Here is an 18,889-nt window from a genome sequence, read left to right as displayed (position 1 = left end):
TATATTTATTTTATTTATTTTTGCTTATTTAAAAAACGGAAAAATCCCCTTGGTATAACAAATTAATAGTTGGATAATGCAGTAACAAAAAATATGGCAATTAAAGAGAAAAAGAAAACACGAGTGCAAAAAAGAAAAAAACAAAAAAAAAAAAATACACACAGATTACAATATATATGTATATATTATACATACATATAGTCTAAATTATATATAGAGTTATATATAATATTTTTATCTACGCTATATTTACTATAAATAAATACATGCAAATTCGTAAAATTAAATAATTATTAAAAATAGTAAATAGAATTTGCGTGTATTTTACATAAAAAAAAAAAAAAAAATAGAAATAATTTGTAAAGATAATAAGAATTCCTCTGGTTAGATTGTTATTTAGGGATTTGTATATCGCCACGGGAAGCTGACGGACGGCTTTTACTACTACTTTTTACACATTGCCCGTATGATAGTAAAAGATTACATTTCCTACAGGTTTATTTTCCATCATTTCAGCGCGCGAATGGATGTTTCGCGTTATCGTACGGAAAAACGCCGCATTTACGCTTACATTTTCGGTATAAAAGCGACATTTTTCCGGAAGATCTCGCCAGGAGACGATTACCTCGTTGCCCTCTAGTAAGTTTGTAAGAGAGAGAGAGAGAGAGAGAGAGAGAGAGAGATTCAAGGAGGAATCAGGTTGCGGTGGACATTCGAACGAAATTACACGAGAAAATGACGGAACAAGAGACTTGATAATAATTCTGGAATTCTGAGAATAAAAGGAAGTAGCCGAGCTAATTACAAACACCGATACAAGTCTAACTATTACTCTCTCTCTCTCTCTCTCTCTCTCTCACACTTTTCCCTCCCTTTTTCTTTTCCTCTTTGAGAATATATTGCGGCTCCTACGCATATGAAAACGTGTTAATCATTGTTATTCATTTGGGAATAATCGCCCAGGGTAATAGTATTCTCCCTCGCTTCCTCGTTCTCTCTTTCTCTCTCTCTCTCTCTCTCTCTCTCTCTCTCCTTCTCTTTTTCTTTTTGTTTGAAAAACTCGGTTACTCCATGTCTCGACCTACATGTGAGATGTTCGGGGACCGTTGAGTGTTCTTTGATCGTAGCTTCTTTGGTTCGACGTCGATTTTTCTCCAGCGCGAAAAATGTCACAGAGTCATATACGTCTCATTTTTAAAACATCATCCTTCTACAATAAACAATTTACTTTGCTTAAAAAATGCGCGTATTTTCATTCTCTTGTATTATTCAAAACATTTTTTTTTTTTTTTTTTTTTTTTTTTTTTATCTTATGATCAAATGTTACGATAATTTATTTTTTATTTTACAATCAAATGTCACGATAATTTACTTTTTATTTGTTTATTTTTTATCTAACAAAACATTAAAATTTTATTAATTCTTACTTTAATGAGATACAATGTTTATCCTTATGATATCAATCGAGGAACAATCGAGAAATGAAGAGAGAGTATTTATATATGTTTTATATTTATATGTAAAATATATATTTTTATTTTTGTTTAAAATTATAAAAGAAATATTTACATTAAAATTATTTAGTAATTTTTCGATTATATTTGAAAAATGTTACTTAAATGGATTAAAAAAAAAAAAAGAATAGCGGAGAAATGTATTACAAAACAATGTAACTTTAAAGAAGAAAAAATGCAATTTAAATGCAACTTTAAGAAAGAGAAATATAATAAATTCAATAAATTCAATAAAACAAAATTGTGATTTATAGCTCGTATAATCTATGAAAAAACTCGATAAAAAAAAGGTAATTTGCAAGAGACAATATGAATTAAAAGAAGCTGAGGATACATATATATATATATATATATAATGTAAATAAAGATAAATGAAAGAAGCGCGAGGGTTAGTTCTGATCTCTTTATTCTTTTTTATTTATTTCGAGAAAAATTTTCTCTGCCATAAGAAAGTATTTCCATGCTTTTTCTTCCAATCTTCTCGATATTATGCGGAAGAAAAAAAAGTAGTCTGGTACCTCAAGAGAGCTAATTCTTATAAATTTTAATTACATGAAACATAAAACATTTCTTTTTAATGGTACGCGCGATACATCTACGTACTATTAAATTATGTAAAATTGGATCGAATAAGTAAGATACATGATGACATTTTCATTCAGCAAAACGAGAAAATACGCAAAAATATTTACGTTAGGTTGCACTCAAAAATTTATTATTATCGATTAATGTCAAGCGCTATTATTTCAAAATTACACCTGTTATGTTATTTATTAACTGCGCACAATTACGATATCATAAGCTTTAATTAAAGCATCAACATGCATGTAAGCAAAAATTTATAATTTGTCAATTCTTGGAGGACAAACTCAAAAACAGTATTTTGATAAAAGTCGTAAAAACTAATATACATTATTCTTGAAAATTTCTAATAAATGTCTGTTGACAATGAGTCTCTTTATTTTATAAACTGTTTAACGAAAAGAAAGCGTTTTAAGAAACATTGCAATTTCCAAATTAATATAAACTGGAAACTCGAAATCTTCAAATTCGGAATCTTGAAAAAGATTATTGTTATTATGACTGATAGTAAAATGTATTCAAATCCTTATGCACTATGAATACACACGTACAGGATGAAAGGTATTATAGTTTGTCGAGATAGTAATCCCGTTTATTCTGGCAAAGTTAAGTTTATCTGTTTCTGTAACGGTAATATTCGCGATTGTTATGACGAGATAATTGAAAATTAAATTTTAACAGCTCAGCGTTATCAAATTAATTATTCAAGATTGCCATTGCGTACATATTAATTGTTCTATTTAAAAGAGAAAAAAAAATATCGAATAAATCACATTTTTTAGCTGTTAATGATAGAGAAAAAATATAGAAAACTTTTAGAATTAAAGTGGCCGAAATTTGTGCTTTTAAGGATTTGTTTGCTTTAAAATTAATATATTTTGTTGAAATCGTATCTAAATAGCAATTGAAACAGGTCACTGAATTTCCCTGCTTTTGTAATATGAATATTACGAGTTTATAATTCGAAAGGTTCACGAATCTTTTTCCATGCTGTTTTCATAAAATCTCTTCTTTTTTTTAAACGAAAATCTTATATTAAAATAAGTTGTGCGCACGCGCAAAATGTGTTTATATCAATAAGGGAATAACTATAAACATAATTTTTGTAATAGATATTTATATATTTATAAATTCATAGATTAATATAATATGATATAAACATATCATTTTTAAAATATAAATAAAACAAGACATCAAATATATGAAGAAAATTACAAACACAATCGTTGCAAAAAAAAAATATATATATATATATATATATTTCGAGTATTATTTTTCTAATGTAATTATTTGATGTATAATTGAAAATTAATTTATTAACAGTCGTAATCCCTACTTAATAATTCTCGTTCAAATCATTTTTTTTAAAGAATTTGCAAAAGCAAATGCAAATAATAAATCTAAAAGAAAAGTAATGTTAAAATTAGTTTCAAGTTATAAGTTGATAGATCACAGGTAAAATAATAAATTAACATGATTATATTCTCAAGGTTTTTTTTTCTCCAACGCTTTGAAATATTTTATTTACACAGACTTAACAATATATATCTCATAAATACGTACATCTATTCTCTCGTGTACATTTGAAATAAAATAGGACAATCGTTGTTTTGAATACAATCTCACACACACATGACGAATATATAAAACAATAAAAATATACATAATTTACAGTTATAGGCCAAAGGTGAAAAGTCAAAACTGAACAAAATATCCATATGCGCTCAAACGTATGTTACGCTTTTTTCTTTTTTTTTTCTTTACAAACACTGCACTTGCGTCAAAGTGATGTCGGTAATAATCTCCGGTAAGTAGATACTATAGTTTAGTAATTGGCCCCTCCTGTTATAATTAATATCTTCGGTTTCCTCCGAAGAATTTTTGAAAACCTACGCACAGAGTCTTGACGATGTTTCACGGAGATATGCAAGACGATATCTTTATGACAATTCCTCTTTACACGCGGTATATCGTTTTAATTATACATTATATTTACATTGAGTAACATTGTATTACTAGGTCAAACAGAGTCGCTGGAAGTCAAGATCAAAGATCTCTAACTGAGCTCGAAACCTGCGCCGGCTTGTATCGCATATAAAAGTTTCTCGCGCAGGATCTTTTCGTCCGGAAACTCGGGAAGTTTCAGCAAATTCATACAGGTACTCGAAGTCGGCAAACGGTCCATACTACCGGCGTGCTGGATGCAAAACGGCGGATCGAGTTCCTATAATGAAATGTTATAAATGAGAAGAAGTCGACGAAAAATCATAGTAACTTTACTTATTTTATTTAGTATATACAAATAGATATTAATATACAATTGTATAAAAGTAATAAATATTAAAATATTAAAAAATAAAAAAGTTAAATATATAATATTATTATTTGGTTAATAATTTTGAATCATAATAATGTGAAAGATATTTAGCACGTTCAAAATATGTTTAATTATATTTAAGAATTAAATATAATAATTATAGTATTGCTACCATTGTATTTTAAAAATATAATAATAATAATTACAGCTCAATTATACATCGTAATTAATATAATTATAATGAGGTTTAAAATATTTTTCGAATTTAATAATATCAATTTTTAATTTCTAGATCAAAATCGAGTGACACATTTTGTATGGTCAAATTTTAATATAGTAAATATGTTTATGAAAAATATACCTTAAATCCTAAAAGAGGAGGGCGGCTGCAGCTGGTGACAAATTTCAGTAGTTGGCCTTTCTGCTGATCTGTAAAGTCACTGACAACCTTCCAGAAGGCAGTAATGGTCGGATGATCGGGCGTGTATCCGCCGGTGTAGTTTGTATATAGCTTCAGGTCGTTGACATCTACGGGAATCTGCGCGCCTGATATCAATACTTGCAACTCCTTGTTATTGAACATCTGCAGCCAATCGAGAGGGACCACGCTGCCGATTCCCTGCTTGAAGGCACAACACTGCGCGCGAATCTGCTTGTTGAGCTTATAATCAGCCATCAGGTGAATGTATTCGATGCGATTGTGATTCGTCACCGGGATATTTGCGCCGCTCGGCTTCAACTCGTCGACTCGTCTCTCGCCTAGCTCGTCGCTGAGCACGGTAAAGTCCAGATTTAGATCCGCCACATCGCCAGTGTAGCTCTTTAAGTAGAGTAGATTGCGATACATGATGGGATCGAGGGAGGCGAGATGATGGACGTCCACGTCGGATTGACGGCCGACAATCTTCGACAGAAAGAACTCGGCGAATGGCAACTCGACCAGTAGATTCTCGTACAACGCTTTTCCCAAAATTCTGCCGATGAAGAAGTAATGTTTCGGAAAATCATCGACCAGTAACTGTACCGTGGGATTCGGGTAGAGCATATTATCCTTGGTGAGCTTGAAAAAGCCGCGATTGGGATCGAAGCTAGTCTTTAATAACTCGGACAAGAACTCTCTAAACAGGCCGCCACCGTCGACGCCAGCTTCCTCCAGTCCCGCGGCGTTGATCAACTGCACTCGCATTTTTATCCGCAAATCCTGCTCGTTCTCATGCGACAGTTTCTCGAAAGCATCCTCGTAGAGATAGGTTCGCCTCACGGAGATTTGTATCAACGGACCCTGCAAGAAGTGGGCGTGGTCGCCCTGCTGTTGCGCCTTATCCTTGTAGATTAATGATTGGAACACGATCACGCGATTGTTGAACGGCACTACAAACGGTATCTCGCGTAGCAACGTCAGCGTTCGCACTTCCGTCGCCGATAGAGGCGGCCCTTCTTCGAATTCTTCTCTCGTAAATGCTCTCAGGTTCTGGAAGGGAACGTATCCGCGAAGCCGACGTCTACGGAACGCGAAGTCTTGCGGCTTATCGATAGGAATGACGACGTTGGATGCGATCCAGTGGTTTGTCGGGCAGAACTGTCGTCTGAGATCGCGCGTGTGTAATTGGCGTAGAAGACCCACCGTGACCTGCAATAAGATTTTTAAAAACACTTTATTTTTAGTCATTAATTATTCAGATATCAAGATAAAAGTCTAGACATTTTTTATTGATAAAAAATTAAATCCAAATTCGCTGAAAAATTTGTCGTTAAAATTGCGATAGGAAAAAAAAAAAAAAAAAAAAAAAAAAAAAAAAAAACACTAAATAACTTTAGATAAATTATAATTGTTTTAAAAGTTTTAGGTTAATATTAGAATCATTATAAGAGACCTTGAACAGGTGAGTCCAGATCTGCGTGTCGTGTCGAGATTGAACGGCAGACGTGGGACCCAGTACAGCGTTTTTGTAGTCGTCTCGCACTGTGGGCCGAGTGTCAGGAAACGCGAGCTCTACCAAACCTAGGCAGACGCCTTTTAGATGGCCAGACAACACTGCCAGCTCCGCGATCGTGAACGGCATAGCGTGTTGTTGACGATCCTTGGACATTTCTTCCTCGGAATTGTTCTGCTCGAGAAAGAACTCGGTATCATGTAACGTGGCGATCAGCAGACTGAACAGCGAACAGAAGACTGCCAGTAAAGGGACGATTTTGTCGGTGTCCTCTGCGGAGAGAGCGATTCCACGCGATATAATCTGCAACAAGGGCGTGACGGCGCTACTACCGCCAAACAACGACGTCTGACGGATTGACGCCAGATTCGTCCACAAGTGTTTGAGGAACATCGGTTTGAAAGCGAGCATGTATAGAAGCTTGTACTTGTGAACAGCCAACTTGTTGGTGATGAGTAGATGGTGACATAGTCGGCAAAGCGGTTGTAACAACGCGGCAGGATCCGATTGACTGTGTTCAATCATCGACAGTATACAGTTCACGCGGTGTTGCTCGTTTAACATCTCGACACACTTTCGCAAAATCTCAGCCTGCTTCTGATCGGTCACGTTCCCATCCGATTCATTGTCCGAGTCATTGTCAGCTTGCTGTTCCGAGACATTTTGTTTGGAAACATTTTCGACAATGGTCGAACTTAGAGATGCGAGCACTTGCAGATAGTTTAGCAGCATGTCCTCGGATTTGCACCATGCTGTGAAACAAAACACAATGTGAAAACACGAGCAATTCGATTAATTTCTGCATTAATTTGCAGAGTTAGTTTGTTTAAAAAAATATTATTTTATACATAAGAAACGTAGATAAAAAAATTATATTAATAATCAAGAATAAAAAGTAATGTAGTAATTTTTAAATAATTTAATTTTATAAAAAAAAAGAAGCTTTAAGTTTTTTTATACATCTTCATGATAAATAATAACAAGAATGATAGATTTTTCTTACTTACAGAACTGATTGAACGAATCTAATGACAGAACACAGTAGAGTAGATTTATTGTAGGTTTCATCTGGCGTCGATTGATGCAGGTGATCAATTGAACATATGGAAAGTCCTTGAATTTCGCCAATGCTGGCACAACGAACATACGAATCGGATCAGACAGTCTGGGAGAAAATATACTCTTGCACAGTTCCCGGAGCACAAGCGTGGAGAAGTGCTCCGTGCGAGCCACATAAGGGATCAAGTCCAACGGTCGTTTGATCATGTCCAGTAGAAACTTGGAGATTGGTGTGGGCGCGTCCGACGTCGCCTCCGCCATTGGCGGCACTTTTGCGTCCAATAATTTTCTCAATTGTTCAAAGTAGTTGTGTTGAATCAGGTAAACAAATACATTTTCCAGATACCAGTAGCTCTTCTCGTGCAACACTTTCTCCGTGTCCTCTCGCGTGGTAAATACTTCCAGGACACGCAACGGTATCGCCAAGGAGTACGCTCCATCAGATAACGTTTCTGTGTTGCATCGCATACACATGTGAAGGATCCATCTATAATAAATTCATGTTATTCATTATTCAAAATGCTTTGTCATTTACTCTCATTTATATATTTACTATACTTTTATATTATATAATTTATAGAAATTTACTTATTTATAGAACATATAATAATAAAATATAATAAATTATTATTTTTTAATTATTTTAACGTAGTGTATTTTTGAGTGACTTTTGTTGATTTATTACTCCAGGCAATAATAATTGAACAATTGTAAATTTAATGTAATCCTATTTAATAACTATTTTTTGTGATTTAATTTTATATCAATAGCTTACCGCATTCTCCACAACCATTCAAACGAATTTATTGACTTTAATTTGATGTCTTTATGATGCTTCAGAAAGTGCTGAAGGACCCATATCAATCTCTTGGCATCTAAATTATGATTGTAGAAGAACAGCAATTTTTTCAGATGGGGTATCAGCTCGTCCAGACTCAAATTTTTATTACCGGCTGCCTGTTTCGCCTCATCAAACTCCTTTCTCTTTTGCGCACATGCTAGTCTTCTAGCTACAAAGCTCCGCACATGTGCCTGTATCTTCAACGCTGCGTCATGCTTCTTACGCTGTTGCTCTCTTTTCAATCTTTCCAATTGCGCATGTTGTAAAAGGACAGTTCGCCCTTCTTGCCTGCTGGCACCTGCCAGATTCTGTTCTGGCTTACGCCTGTAATCTCCCTCAAAGCTATACATACTGACACATGATCAGTTGTCCAACACCTTTATTTTAATTATCTGAAATATATATATATATATACATGTCTGATATATTATATTTTATATATGTTCAAAATATATTATTATATTTACGGATACATTTTTTTGGGAATAATATGAGTAAAAATTATGTATTCAATAAATTCCTGTATTTTTTAAATTAATACATATTTTTTTTAAATAATAATTTTTGTTTCAGATATATATGAATTTTTCCATATATTGCAATAAATATTAATTATATACTGTGTGAAGAGATAATATTATATATATATATATGTATGTGTGTGTCAATGTTATTCTATTCAATCGCTTGTTATTTTACAAGTAGTTCATTGTGTTCTTATATTTAGTACTTACTTTTGATAGAAAAGAACAGTATAACACTCGTATAATAACTACAAAGTCAGATAAACTTTCATTCTCTCGGAGCGAATTAATGAAACGTCTCCTGAATAATTAACGTTTTTATATATTTTTCCTTCTACAGAAAATCTCTTTAGAAAAAAAGCACACTCGTAAAGGCAAAAAGTTTATCTTCAGCATTCAAACTTGGACTGCTCGTTGAAGGTTAAGGTCGCCCAAACTTTCTCAATCGAACGTGGATTATCATCAGATACAACGTCGACGAATCCTTCTAGACTCGGATTTATCGCAAGCACGATGACAGACACAATAATGACTTGCGACGGATTGCGCGTGCGGTTTTTATACGCGTACAACGTCATCGAGGCTCGCCATGTTTTTCGGTGCCTCGCCGAAAACCAATGCCGTCACGTCGACGGCGGACGAGCCTGCTCGTAATATGATCCACACGTAAAAATCTCGAAAACTCGTCCACCACGACTTCCCCGAGGACTCGAGGCCCCGCGGTCGCCCCAGGTCCTCCAACAGGAACACTTTCGTGCTCTCCGATTGAGCCACACTTTTGACAGGCGCAATGCGCGTCGTCGTGCTCGGGGTACCGGGTACCGGGTGCCCGTGATGGAGGTATCCCGGAGTCCCAGGGTATTTCGACGCTCTTGTTACGTTCCTGTCATGTTCCAGGACAGCCAACTTTGAAACAAGCGCGTCAGCGCGAGCCAATCGGAGCGCGTGCCTCGCGCATGCGCGGCGTCACCCAAGCGCCCGTTCGGAACGTAAAGATTATTCGAGTTTTTTTTCTGATCATATTCCGCGCAGAATTCAAGGAACAGATGAAAACTTAACATCGCTACACTCCCGTGTATTCGTTCCGATTGACCTCGATCGATCCGACGCGTCCTTCCCGCCGAAACTGTCGCGTTTCGCGCGTACGTCGCTGCCGCGCATGCGCGGGCGAAAGCGCCGCTCGAATTCGAGCGCGCTGACGTCACGAGCCACGAGTGGCCGGCGTTCGGCGGCGCGGCGGCGGCGATCCGGCGTCGGGCCGGGTGGTGCGACGAGGATGCGGGAAGATGGCGGCGGCGCAGTCCAACAGGGCGAGATGCGCCGATGTTCCGCGCGGCGAGGACGCGATGACAACGACAGCGACGACGACGATGACGTCGACAACGTCGACGACGGAGAAGGCGGACGCGGCCGCGCCGCGACGGCGGCTCGAGCGTTACCGATTTCGCATCGTCGACCTTCTGTACTACGCGCTTTCGGTCAGTTTCTTTTTCGCGGACGTAGCAACAGGTGAACAAAGAGTACTCCCCCTCACACACGCACGCATGTAATACGCATGCACCGGGTGTCCCGTGATTTCGCGATCTCGCTGACAAGTGTCAAGTTTTCGAGTTGACAGGCCTCTCGAGGAAGCTTGACAGTTTCTTCGATTAATCTCGCGTGAATTTTTTTTTGAAATATTTTTCTTTAGTCGTTAGTTACAATGAGATGTGTAATGTTGACAATTATAAATATTTCTACGACAAATTTCTTGATTATTCTATAACTTGATCGCAGAATTGAGATCGTGAATTGTGGGACACCCTGTATATGTGCTTATGTCAACTCTAAAGCGTTTGTTTACTTCGACGACGCTAATTAAAAGTATCGCAATTGCAATTTTGTTTTTTTATTTTTTTAAATTATTTATACTAGTCTTCTTTTTTTTTTCTTTTTAAAAAGTTTTATATATTTAGTTTTAAATATTTACTACAATTGTACAATAAAAAAAATATATAACGATTTAATAAAAAATATATGATGATGCATTTATGATAACTTTTATTAGTATCGTCGCGGGCGCAATGTTTGTTTTTTTTTTTTTTTTTTTTTTATTTATATTAATATCATTTGACATTGGTCATATGATGAGGATATAATAAGTTTTGTATATATTTAAAGCATGCAATTGTAGAAATTTTGCATTAGTGGGAAAGCTTTTGTCTTTGTACAGTGAACACTTTGTAAGATATTTTTCGCACACACAGACAGCATTGTATGTGTGGAATACCTTTTGCAAGGCCACTCAGCGTGGGGATGCTTTGCAATGGTTTTCACCATCTTACCCGCTTGTGTTACTCAACTATTTAGTTTGAGATGGCATCGCAGCGACGGTTCCCTGCGGACTGTTCACTGGTTATTGCACTTCTTACTACTCGGCTTTTTGCACAGGTATTTGACATTTATGTTTTTGCACAATCTCTACAGGCAGATTGTTATTGAGTTTTGTTAATTAATTTATGTAAATATAATTATTTATTTATGATAAATCAACTATTTCATCCAATTATATATTTGCTTTCAGGTACTTGACGTTGTTTTATACCGCAATGCACTCTTTGAGAAATAAGTCAAGCTTCAGCAGAGACAAGAATTGGGTATATCGACAAGAAAGCGATATATGTATGTTGCATTTGTTTGAATCGTTTATGGGAGCTACGCCACAGTTGATACTACAGTTGTACGTTATTGCGACATTACATCATGCTCCGCTTTGGACGAGTAAGTGTTATTTTTCACGCTTTTTTACGCTTTTAAATATTATTTTATTTTACACTATACATATGTATATAATGCTACATATTGTAAAATGGAAAATGTATGTATCTGTTACTTTTTGGCTGCATCTTCTATAATTGTTTGTAATATTTCTCTCTTTTATTCCACATTGCATGTGCTTATTTAATTTTACAAAAATTTAAAGTCCAAGTAAACTGTATAAATATATATATATACAATGTATTTTATTTATATTTAATACATATATTTAAATATATACACAATTTCTCTTTAGAATATTTAAGGAGTAGAAAATAACTTAAGAAGCTCGTATGTACTATATCACTGTATGTTTGACAGACAAAATTTCTTTCTAAATTTTAATATTCCCTATTTATTCGATATACATACATCACGTACGTAATAACTACAAGCTGCCTGTATAAATAATAGAAAATAAAACAGGTGACGCATTATATAAACGAGTAGTTGAATAATTTGTAATCGTTCTCGTAGATTTTGTAAATCTGATCGAGAAGCGATCGCGGTATCTCCGTGATATATTCGTCGAGCATTTTCCTGGTGGTCGCACCATGAGGGTTGATGTTTCCCGGATGTCTCACGTCATAAAGGTAGTCGCTCAATTTGGCATCCTGTATGAGAAAGTTTTGATCTCGATCCAGAGTCTCGACTTTCAGTATGTAGTCATAATGGAGTGCGCATGGTTCGCAGGTGCGATAATACGGCGCCCAGTGCTCGTCGAAGTACTTCTCGTTTACTATAAATCGCAAAAATTCCGCGAACGTTGGTTCTAATCTCGTTACGTTGTCGCCAGGCTGGCGATATTTGAGCGCGATACGTCGTCCGAACCGTCTGTAATAATATTCGCGGCCCTGTATATGCTCCAACTTGTCCCTGTACGCGGACAAGAGACGCTCCAGCGGATGTCGCACGATTAGGAATCTCTTGGTTTTGCTTATCTCCTGAAAATTGAACACGCGTATTCGCGAGTTTTAAACTTGTCGATTAATTTGCTCCCTTTATATAGGACAATAAATTTAAAAAATTCAAATTAAAATTTATATTTTATTCTCTTTATATTCTTTATTTTTATAGAGTTATTTTATATTTAATTAATTTGATAGATATATGTTTACATGCATTTTTAATACTTTTCTGTTATATTAATATTTTATTAATAATTTATGTTTTTACTTACATACATTTAATTTATATTTACATTATTATCTCCCTCATATTGTATTAATGATTTTTATTATATTTAATATATATTTTTGCACGTTTTTTTGGATATATGTATATACATGTATAATCACTATTTTATATATTTTATATAATTGATCAAAATTCAGTTTTATATAAAGGATTAATAGAGTGTATCCCTCACCTCATGAGTTTTATTAAAATCCGCATCGTGTTGAAATTTTTGTCTCACAATATCGTTGACTTGCACAAGATTACGTCGGATTGAATCCATAGTAACGTCCGTCAAAGCACCTTTCAATGCGGCAAAGTAAATCATCCATGTAGAACTCGCCGCCTTGTATATGGGGCACCACGACAACTTGTGTTCCCTTCGAATCGAATTCTCGATTATCGCCTGATTTCTTTATATTTTTATATAAAAGTTTTATTACTCTTTTTCTTCGTGAATTACATGTGTTTATTTTTTTACATTAATAGTATATATACATATATTATTTATTAAAAAAATAAAATAAAAATTAGATTTAGGCGTGTAATTTAAAATATATAGATTAAAATCTTTTTTTTATATAGAGGCAATATATACTTTAATTAAAAGTGAAAGTTTAGAAGATTAATGTGAATTTTATACATTAGAAAAAAAAAATTTGTTTCCTCAGCATCTTTCACTTACGTGTCGATGATCATGTTGGTCAACGCGGTGTCCAAGTGCGATTCCTTCGCGTCAATTGCCTCGCACACGCGTGCCATTCGTTGCCTTCTGTTATCCAGCTCTCTTTTAACATCTTCCATTTGATTTTCCGACATCGTTACTAGCGGTATTATTATTTCAGACGCGTATTTCGGCGTCGCATACCTCGGCGATGCGGTCGATTCTATGTTTGTCTTCGTGTACGACGTTCGCGTTAGATTCATCAGTATTAACAATATTACAACAATGCAGGTCGACGTTAACAGTAGGATCAATTTTATCACCGTGATTTGTTTCTGTAATTAATGAAATTATTTTTCCTCGCACTTTTGGATTTTATTTTGTTTTATTTTTTTTTTTTTTTTTTTTTTTTTAATTTTGTTTACTTTATCGTAGAAAGATTGACATCTGGGATACTTTGTACACTACCTGTATCAAGGAAAAGAGTCTTTTCGCGAGGTGATAAGAGTTGGTTTTCAATAATCGCGCATAAATCGTTAAATTTTCATTACCGTTTGACGTTAATGCGTGGTTAATTGTTAATCTTTGTGTCATCTCGGCGATTATTCCGTTACATCTGTAAGTTACTCGAAAGTAAAACTAGTCTAGAGTATTCCGAGAAACATCACTGTCCCACAGTAGGTTGTATCACTGTACCAGCGATGCTGAGCTTGAACGGGAATCTGCGAATCCACCACAGAAGGACGCGCTATTATCCCGCCTCTCTTCCCCTGCTCTCTACCCTCAGGACAGATAGCAGGAAGGCGGAAAGACTCCTGACTGTTTATCGCTGACAGCTGTTATCTATTTCTCTGGAGAACAATGCGTGACGACATGCACGAGACTGTGAGAGACTCTCGTATCCTCTTCGGTTTTAAATATAAAGCGACGAAGCGTATTCAAAAATAGAAGCCGAAAGAAAGATAGCAGCTCCCCACGACTAAAAAAATATAGTTCTTACAATCCCTATTTGTTTGCATGTGTTTGCTTAGTCTAATACATAGGATGTTTCATTTTAATCTTATTAGGCTTTTTTTTCAAAAATCTGACTATTCAAAATCAAATTAATTATTTTATGCCTCCCTTCGAGCTAAACAATTTTTATCTAAAACTTTTTTTTGTATCTTCTATATTTTGCGAAATAGTTGCCTGGTAAGATTAAACACCCTGTATATCTGTATATATAGGTAATATATATATTATAGTAATTTTGATGAATTTTAATTGATTGTAATATAATAATTTGTATACATTCTTTCTCTCGAATATATTTCCTTGACGACATTGAGGACGTTACATTAAGAATTAGATTAGGATTCAATTTCAGATTTTCATTCTATTACAAGATTGTATTTTCGCTAATATCACATTTTTAAATTCTATTTATTTCTGAATTTTATGTATTAAATATATAATATTAATATTAATTTATAATGTAACATATATGTGATAGGTTTTTTTATTTCACAGGCGTTTCGACCGTAGCTTCCTTCTGCTCCCTGACGTGGGCCGTGAGTACGTACATTAGAGCCATGCACAATATCAATCGCGAGCGCAGAAATGCGACCTGGGTCGCTCTCGTTCTTCAGGCTCTGTGGCGCGGTGGTATGTTGCTGTCCAGAATCGGGGTTCTCGTGTTGGCTGCCGTTTTCTTGAGAGCATGGTTCTTCTTGTTTCTGGGTAAGTTTCTCTGATAGAAATAATAACTAACAAGAGGCAAAAGTTTGTGTGCATAATATATAAATATAATAAAAAATAAGAAATCTAAAATAGTTATATCATTTGTTAAAAAATTGCTACTTGCGTCAAAATAAAGGATGAAAAATGGTGCAAGTTAATTTCTGTAAGAAATAAAGTTTTAGTAGAGTCTGCTGTGTGTAAATTGACACACATTGAATTGATAAATGTTTCAATGTAAAAAAAAAACTGAATTACATTATTGTATCTTACAGGTCTGCATTGGTTATTTATGACCATCTGGGTGATCTTGCAGAAGACAGAGTTTTGTCCGACTGTGTGGGAGGAGCGCATCTACAACTGCATCATCGGACTGATCTATTGCTTCGATTTTTTCAACTTGCGCGAGGGTAGATCGCGTTACCGCGTACTCGTCTTTTATACGGTGATCGTGGCACAGAACTTGATTCTTCTGACGATGTACGCGTTGCATTTTAAGGACACGATCGCGAGTGATATTATGATCGCGATAGCGTCTGTGATAGCCGGCAGTATGCTCGTTGGTTTGACGAGCATGTCGTTGTACTACGGCAAGTTTCATCCGTCGAGGATGACGATGACGAACAACGTTTCCCAGAGTATCAACGAGCACGCTACGAATACTGCCAAAACCGAGACTCCCAGTAAGTCCCTCAAGCTGTTTCATCGCGGCTCGCTAGTGTCGTTGCATCACTCCATTGACATTTCACCGAGGAAAGAGGAAGGGGAGATGGCCACTGATAAACAGTCCCTGTTGACAAATATAGTGCAAATTTCTGATTGCGCGGAGGAAGGAATCGTGAATCGCAATTATAATTCGGAGAACGAGTCCAACGCGAGCGTCGTGCGCGTTTCTACCGAATGCGAGAGGCCGCACAGTCGCGTCGGGAGCAAGCACAAGGAGGAGATTGCTTCGAATGATAATCCGGATAACACGCTCACCGGCAGCCCGGCACCTCTGTATCCAGGCTTGCTCGATATAGACTCATCTCGTAAACGCCACGGCATTTACGAGCATGATATTACGCCGCAATTGGACTGGCACGCACCGGATATATTGAGCATTGATCTGCTCGATCAGCTTGACAAGCTCGACAACTCCGAGCGGAATAATTCTTTTTCGTTCAATTCCTGCTCCAGCAAAGTGATCGGCGCGTTAGACGTTATTAAAAACAGAGGAAAATTAACGACCCCAACGCCATTAGAGAGTAGCAGGATATTCGATATAGAAAAGGTAATCAAGAACCTGTTAAATTTATTATTTTTAATTTTATGGGTGATTTTTTATTTATTATACTTGTATATTTATTAATTATATATTATGATGCACATTGTACAATTTTTTTCACTTATATTCTTTTTCCTGCAGCAACAGCGGGACGAGACAATGAGTTGTGTGACGTCGATCCATGATTATGAGAACGTATGTCCACTGGGGATTGCCCGGCCGCCGTGGTGCATCCGCAGCTGGAAAGGTTACACGGACATTGAGACGTACATCCACGATGACAGCGTAGTACGTGATCGTCGGCGAGATACTTTGACGAGTACAACCGGCACGACGTATAGTTCAGAATATTCCGACGGCATGATTTCGCGAGGGACGTTGAAGCAAGACGATTATGCGGATGCCCTGACTTACGATCTGGTAGAATCTAAAGAGGAATCTAAATCGTCTTATAGTGACAACGCGTTCTCCGCATCTGCTGTGGACGATCGGAACGCCAGTCTGTACATTGCCAAACCGGTGGTGATTGACGATCGGGGTGGCATGCTTGCGTTGGATACGATATTGGAAGAACGCGACGATTCGTCGGACGAGAGTAAATTTTCACACGGAATAGAATCATCGCGCGATTCTGCGAGCACCCTTGTAAGTACGATAGATCAAATCAGGCGATACACGGCAGAGAACTCGCCGCGACACGTCTATCACATCACCGAGACACAATGGGAGGATCTAAATCCCAAAAACTTGATGGCACGAGCGCGTTTCGCCCAAGTGTTGTTCGACAACGATCTCAAGAATACGTCGACGACAGTCAGTCCGGTCGATTTGACTGCACGGGACGTCGAGAAACGCAAGATAGATGTGTTCAGGGAGTTTATTCGGTGCAGTAATACGATAGGATGCGTCAAGCCGACGCCTCTCATAGACGCCATTCTGTCGGAATCGCCGATTCTCGGCAGTACAGTGAACAAGTTGATACGACAGGTAACGTTCACAAATTGTACGGAAGTTTTCAACACGAATGAAAGCGATTTGTATGTCGAGATGAGTCCTCTGGTGTCTGTCGAGAACAGTGAGAATCCATGCCAGGCCCAGTTCGCCGACGAGAAAACTACAGAGACGGAAATCGCCAAGAGAAATAATCTTCCTACGATATCGGAGAAATCGCCGGACAAGGAGAATCTGGCGCCGATTACGTCGAACAATAACATTAGGCGGATTAACAATATGATGTATGATAATAGTGATAGTCATGACAGATGTGCTTGGACCATAGAAAGAGACGATAAGAACGACAGATCGTTGTGTAGTATGCGTTTTAATCTCAAGGAGAAGAGACATTTATTTCTGGAACAGGTTCTCTCACCGGTTCCGAAACTCTGGAACAAACGTATATCCTTTCATCCAAGCACCAAAAATTTATAGTAAATGGCTCTTTTGATACAAGCGAAGCTTATTGAAACTTTTATAATCAAAAATTGGAAGTTTATTTTTATAAAATATTTTTATCATTTATTGTATAGCGATTAATTTTTAATTCGCATCTTGTAAAATTAATTGGTTGCTTTTTGTCAAGTACGAAAAATTTAATGACAAATGATTCTTCAATCTTTTATATTATATGTATTTAGAGTAGTTTTGAATGGCAGCTCAGTTTTCTCTTGCTCAAGTATTTTTCATTTATGTTTTAAGTATTTTTTAGGAGTTTTAGGAACTTTTTGTAAAATAAGATCAGGAGACATGCAATAGAATTAATCTTACATCTCAGAGAATATTAGATATCTTTTTTTTTTTTTTTTTTTTTTTTTTAATGAAAATATATGCATTTTTTGCACGCGTATCTGAAAGTAAATCAGGAAAAAGATTAAACGCAGCTGAAAGAGTTGAAAACAATACACCATAGTACAAATATACCGCAGTATATTACTTCACTCATTAATTAGTCACACATTTAACTTTTTATCCACGATTTTTAAGCTACACCGCGTTTTATCTTTATAGATGACAGAATGAACGCGATGTTAGCGTGTGATACGCGCCGTCCTGTTTGTTATTAGACATAGCTATAAAAAAAATATTAAATATTGCGCTTTTGCGATTTTACTTAAGTGTATATAAAATGACATTGTATACTGAGATTATTTTTGTATGCATTTTTTTTTTTTTTTTTTTTTATTACTATGTATGTATAATAAAGACTTTGTGTAAAATGAGATATGTAAAACAAATTAACTTGATCAGCATGAAAAATGTAAAAATATGCATTGTCAGAAAGGGAACTTAATTTATAAAAGTCAAGATAAGAAAATGATGTATGTACAAGTGATTAATTCTGATTTAATATAAATTTTATCTCATTCGTATCATTTATATATATATATGTAATTATATTTACAATTTGATACATCAAATTATATACAAGATAGGAAAAAAAGGTAAACAAAACCGATAGAAGCACTTTTATCTCTTAAGGTGCCTTTTCATGCTGACGCTCGA

At 35.9% G+C, this 18,889-nt stretch overlaps 3 protein-coding genes across 8 annotated transcripts; 1 reads left to right on the top strand and 2 right to left on the bottom strand.

The window, feature by feature from the left end:
* Positions 1–3,573: 3,573 nt before the first annotated feature.
* On the bottom strand, positions 3,574–9,653 carry LOC140674128 (ubiquitin-protein ligase E3C). Its single transcript, XM_072907501.1, has 6 exons — positions 8,982–9,653; positions 8,182–8,639; positions 7,355–7,893; positions 6,288–7,099; positions 4,775–6,043; positions 3,574–4,320 (listed from the first exon to the last, which is right to left on the bottom strand). The coding sequence occupies exons 2-6, from the start codon at positions 8,595–8,597 to the stop codon at positions 4,153–4,155; spliced, it is 3,204 nt and encodes a 1,067-aa protein (XP_072763602.1). The 5' UTR covers positions 8,598–8,639; positions 8,982–9,653; the 3' UTR covers positions 3,574–4,152.
* Positions 9,654–9,898: 245 nt separating this feature from the next.
* LOC140674129 (uncharacterized) lies at positions 9,899–18,705 on the top strand. Of its 4 annotated transcripts, none has more exons than XM_072907503.1 (6): positions 9,899–10,280; positions 11,051–11,201; positions 11,335–11,531; positions 14,917–15,126; positions 15,399–16,396; positions 16,532–18,705. In XM_072907503.1, the coding sequence occupies exons 1-6, from the start codon at positions 10,058–10,060 to the stop codon at positions 17,816–17,818; spliced, it is 3,066 nt and encodes a 1,021-aa protein (XP_072763604.1). In that variant the 5' UTR covers positions 9,899–10,057; the 3' UTR covers positions 17,819–18,705. The 4 variants fall into 4 exon arrangements, with proteins under 4 accessions (XP_072763604.1, XP_072763603.1, XP_072763605.1 ...); XM_072907502.1 differs by having other exon boundaries at positions 11,018–11,201; positions 16,532–18,704; XM_072907504.1 differs by having other exon boundaries at positions 10,057–10,249; positions 11,018–11,201; positions 16,532–18,704.
* LOC140674131 (carbohydrate sulfotransferase 14) lies at positions 11,866–14,238 on the bottom strand. Of its 3 annotated transcripts, none has more exons than XM_072907507.1 (4): positions 13,876–14,238; positions 13,429–13,742; positions 12,937–13,156; positions 11,866–12,511 (listed from the first exon to the last, which is right to left on the bottom strand). In XM_072907507.1, exons 1-4 carry the CDS (start codon positions 13,999–14,001, stop codon positions 12,002–12,004), a joined length of 1,170 nt encoding a protein of 389 aa, XP_072763608.1. In that variant the 5' UTR covers positions 14,002–14,238; the 3' UTR covers positions 11,866–12,001. The 3 variants fall into 3 exon arrangements, with proteins under 3 accessions (XP_072763608.1, XP_072763611.1, XP_072763609.1); XM_072907510.1 differs by having other exon boundaries at positions 11,867–12,511; positions 13,959–14,238; XM_072907508.1 differs by having other exon boundaries at positions 11,875–12,511; positions 12,937–13,123; positions 13,876–14,233.
* Positions 18,706–18,889: the final 184 nt, after the last annotated feature.

This window comes from Anoplolepis gracilipes, chromosome 15 (genome assembly GCF_047496725.1).
Source record: "Anoplolepis gracilipes chromosome 15, ASM4749672v1, whole genome shotgun sequence".
In the NCBI taxonomy this organism is placed as follows: Eukaryota; Metazoa; Arthropoda; class Insecta; order Hymenoptera; family Formicidae; genus Anoplolepis; species Anoplolepis gracilipes.
This window is presented reverse-complemented; position numbering and strand designations above follow the sequence as displayed.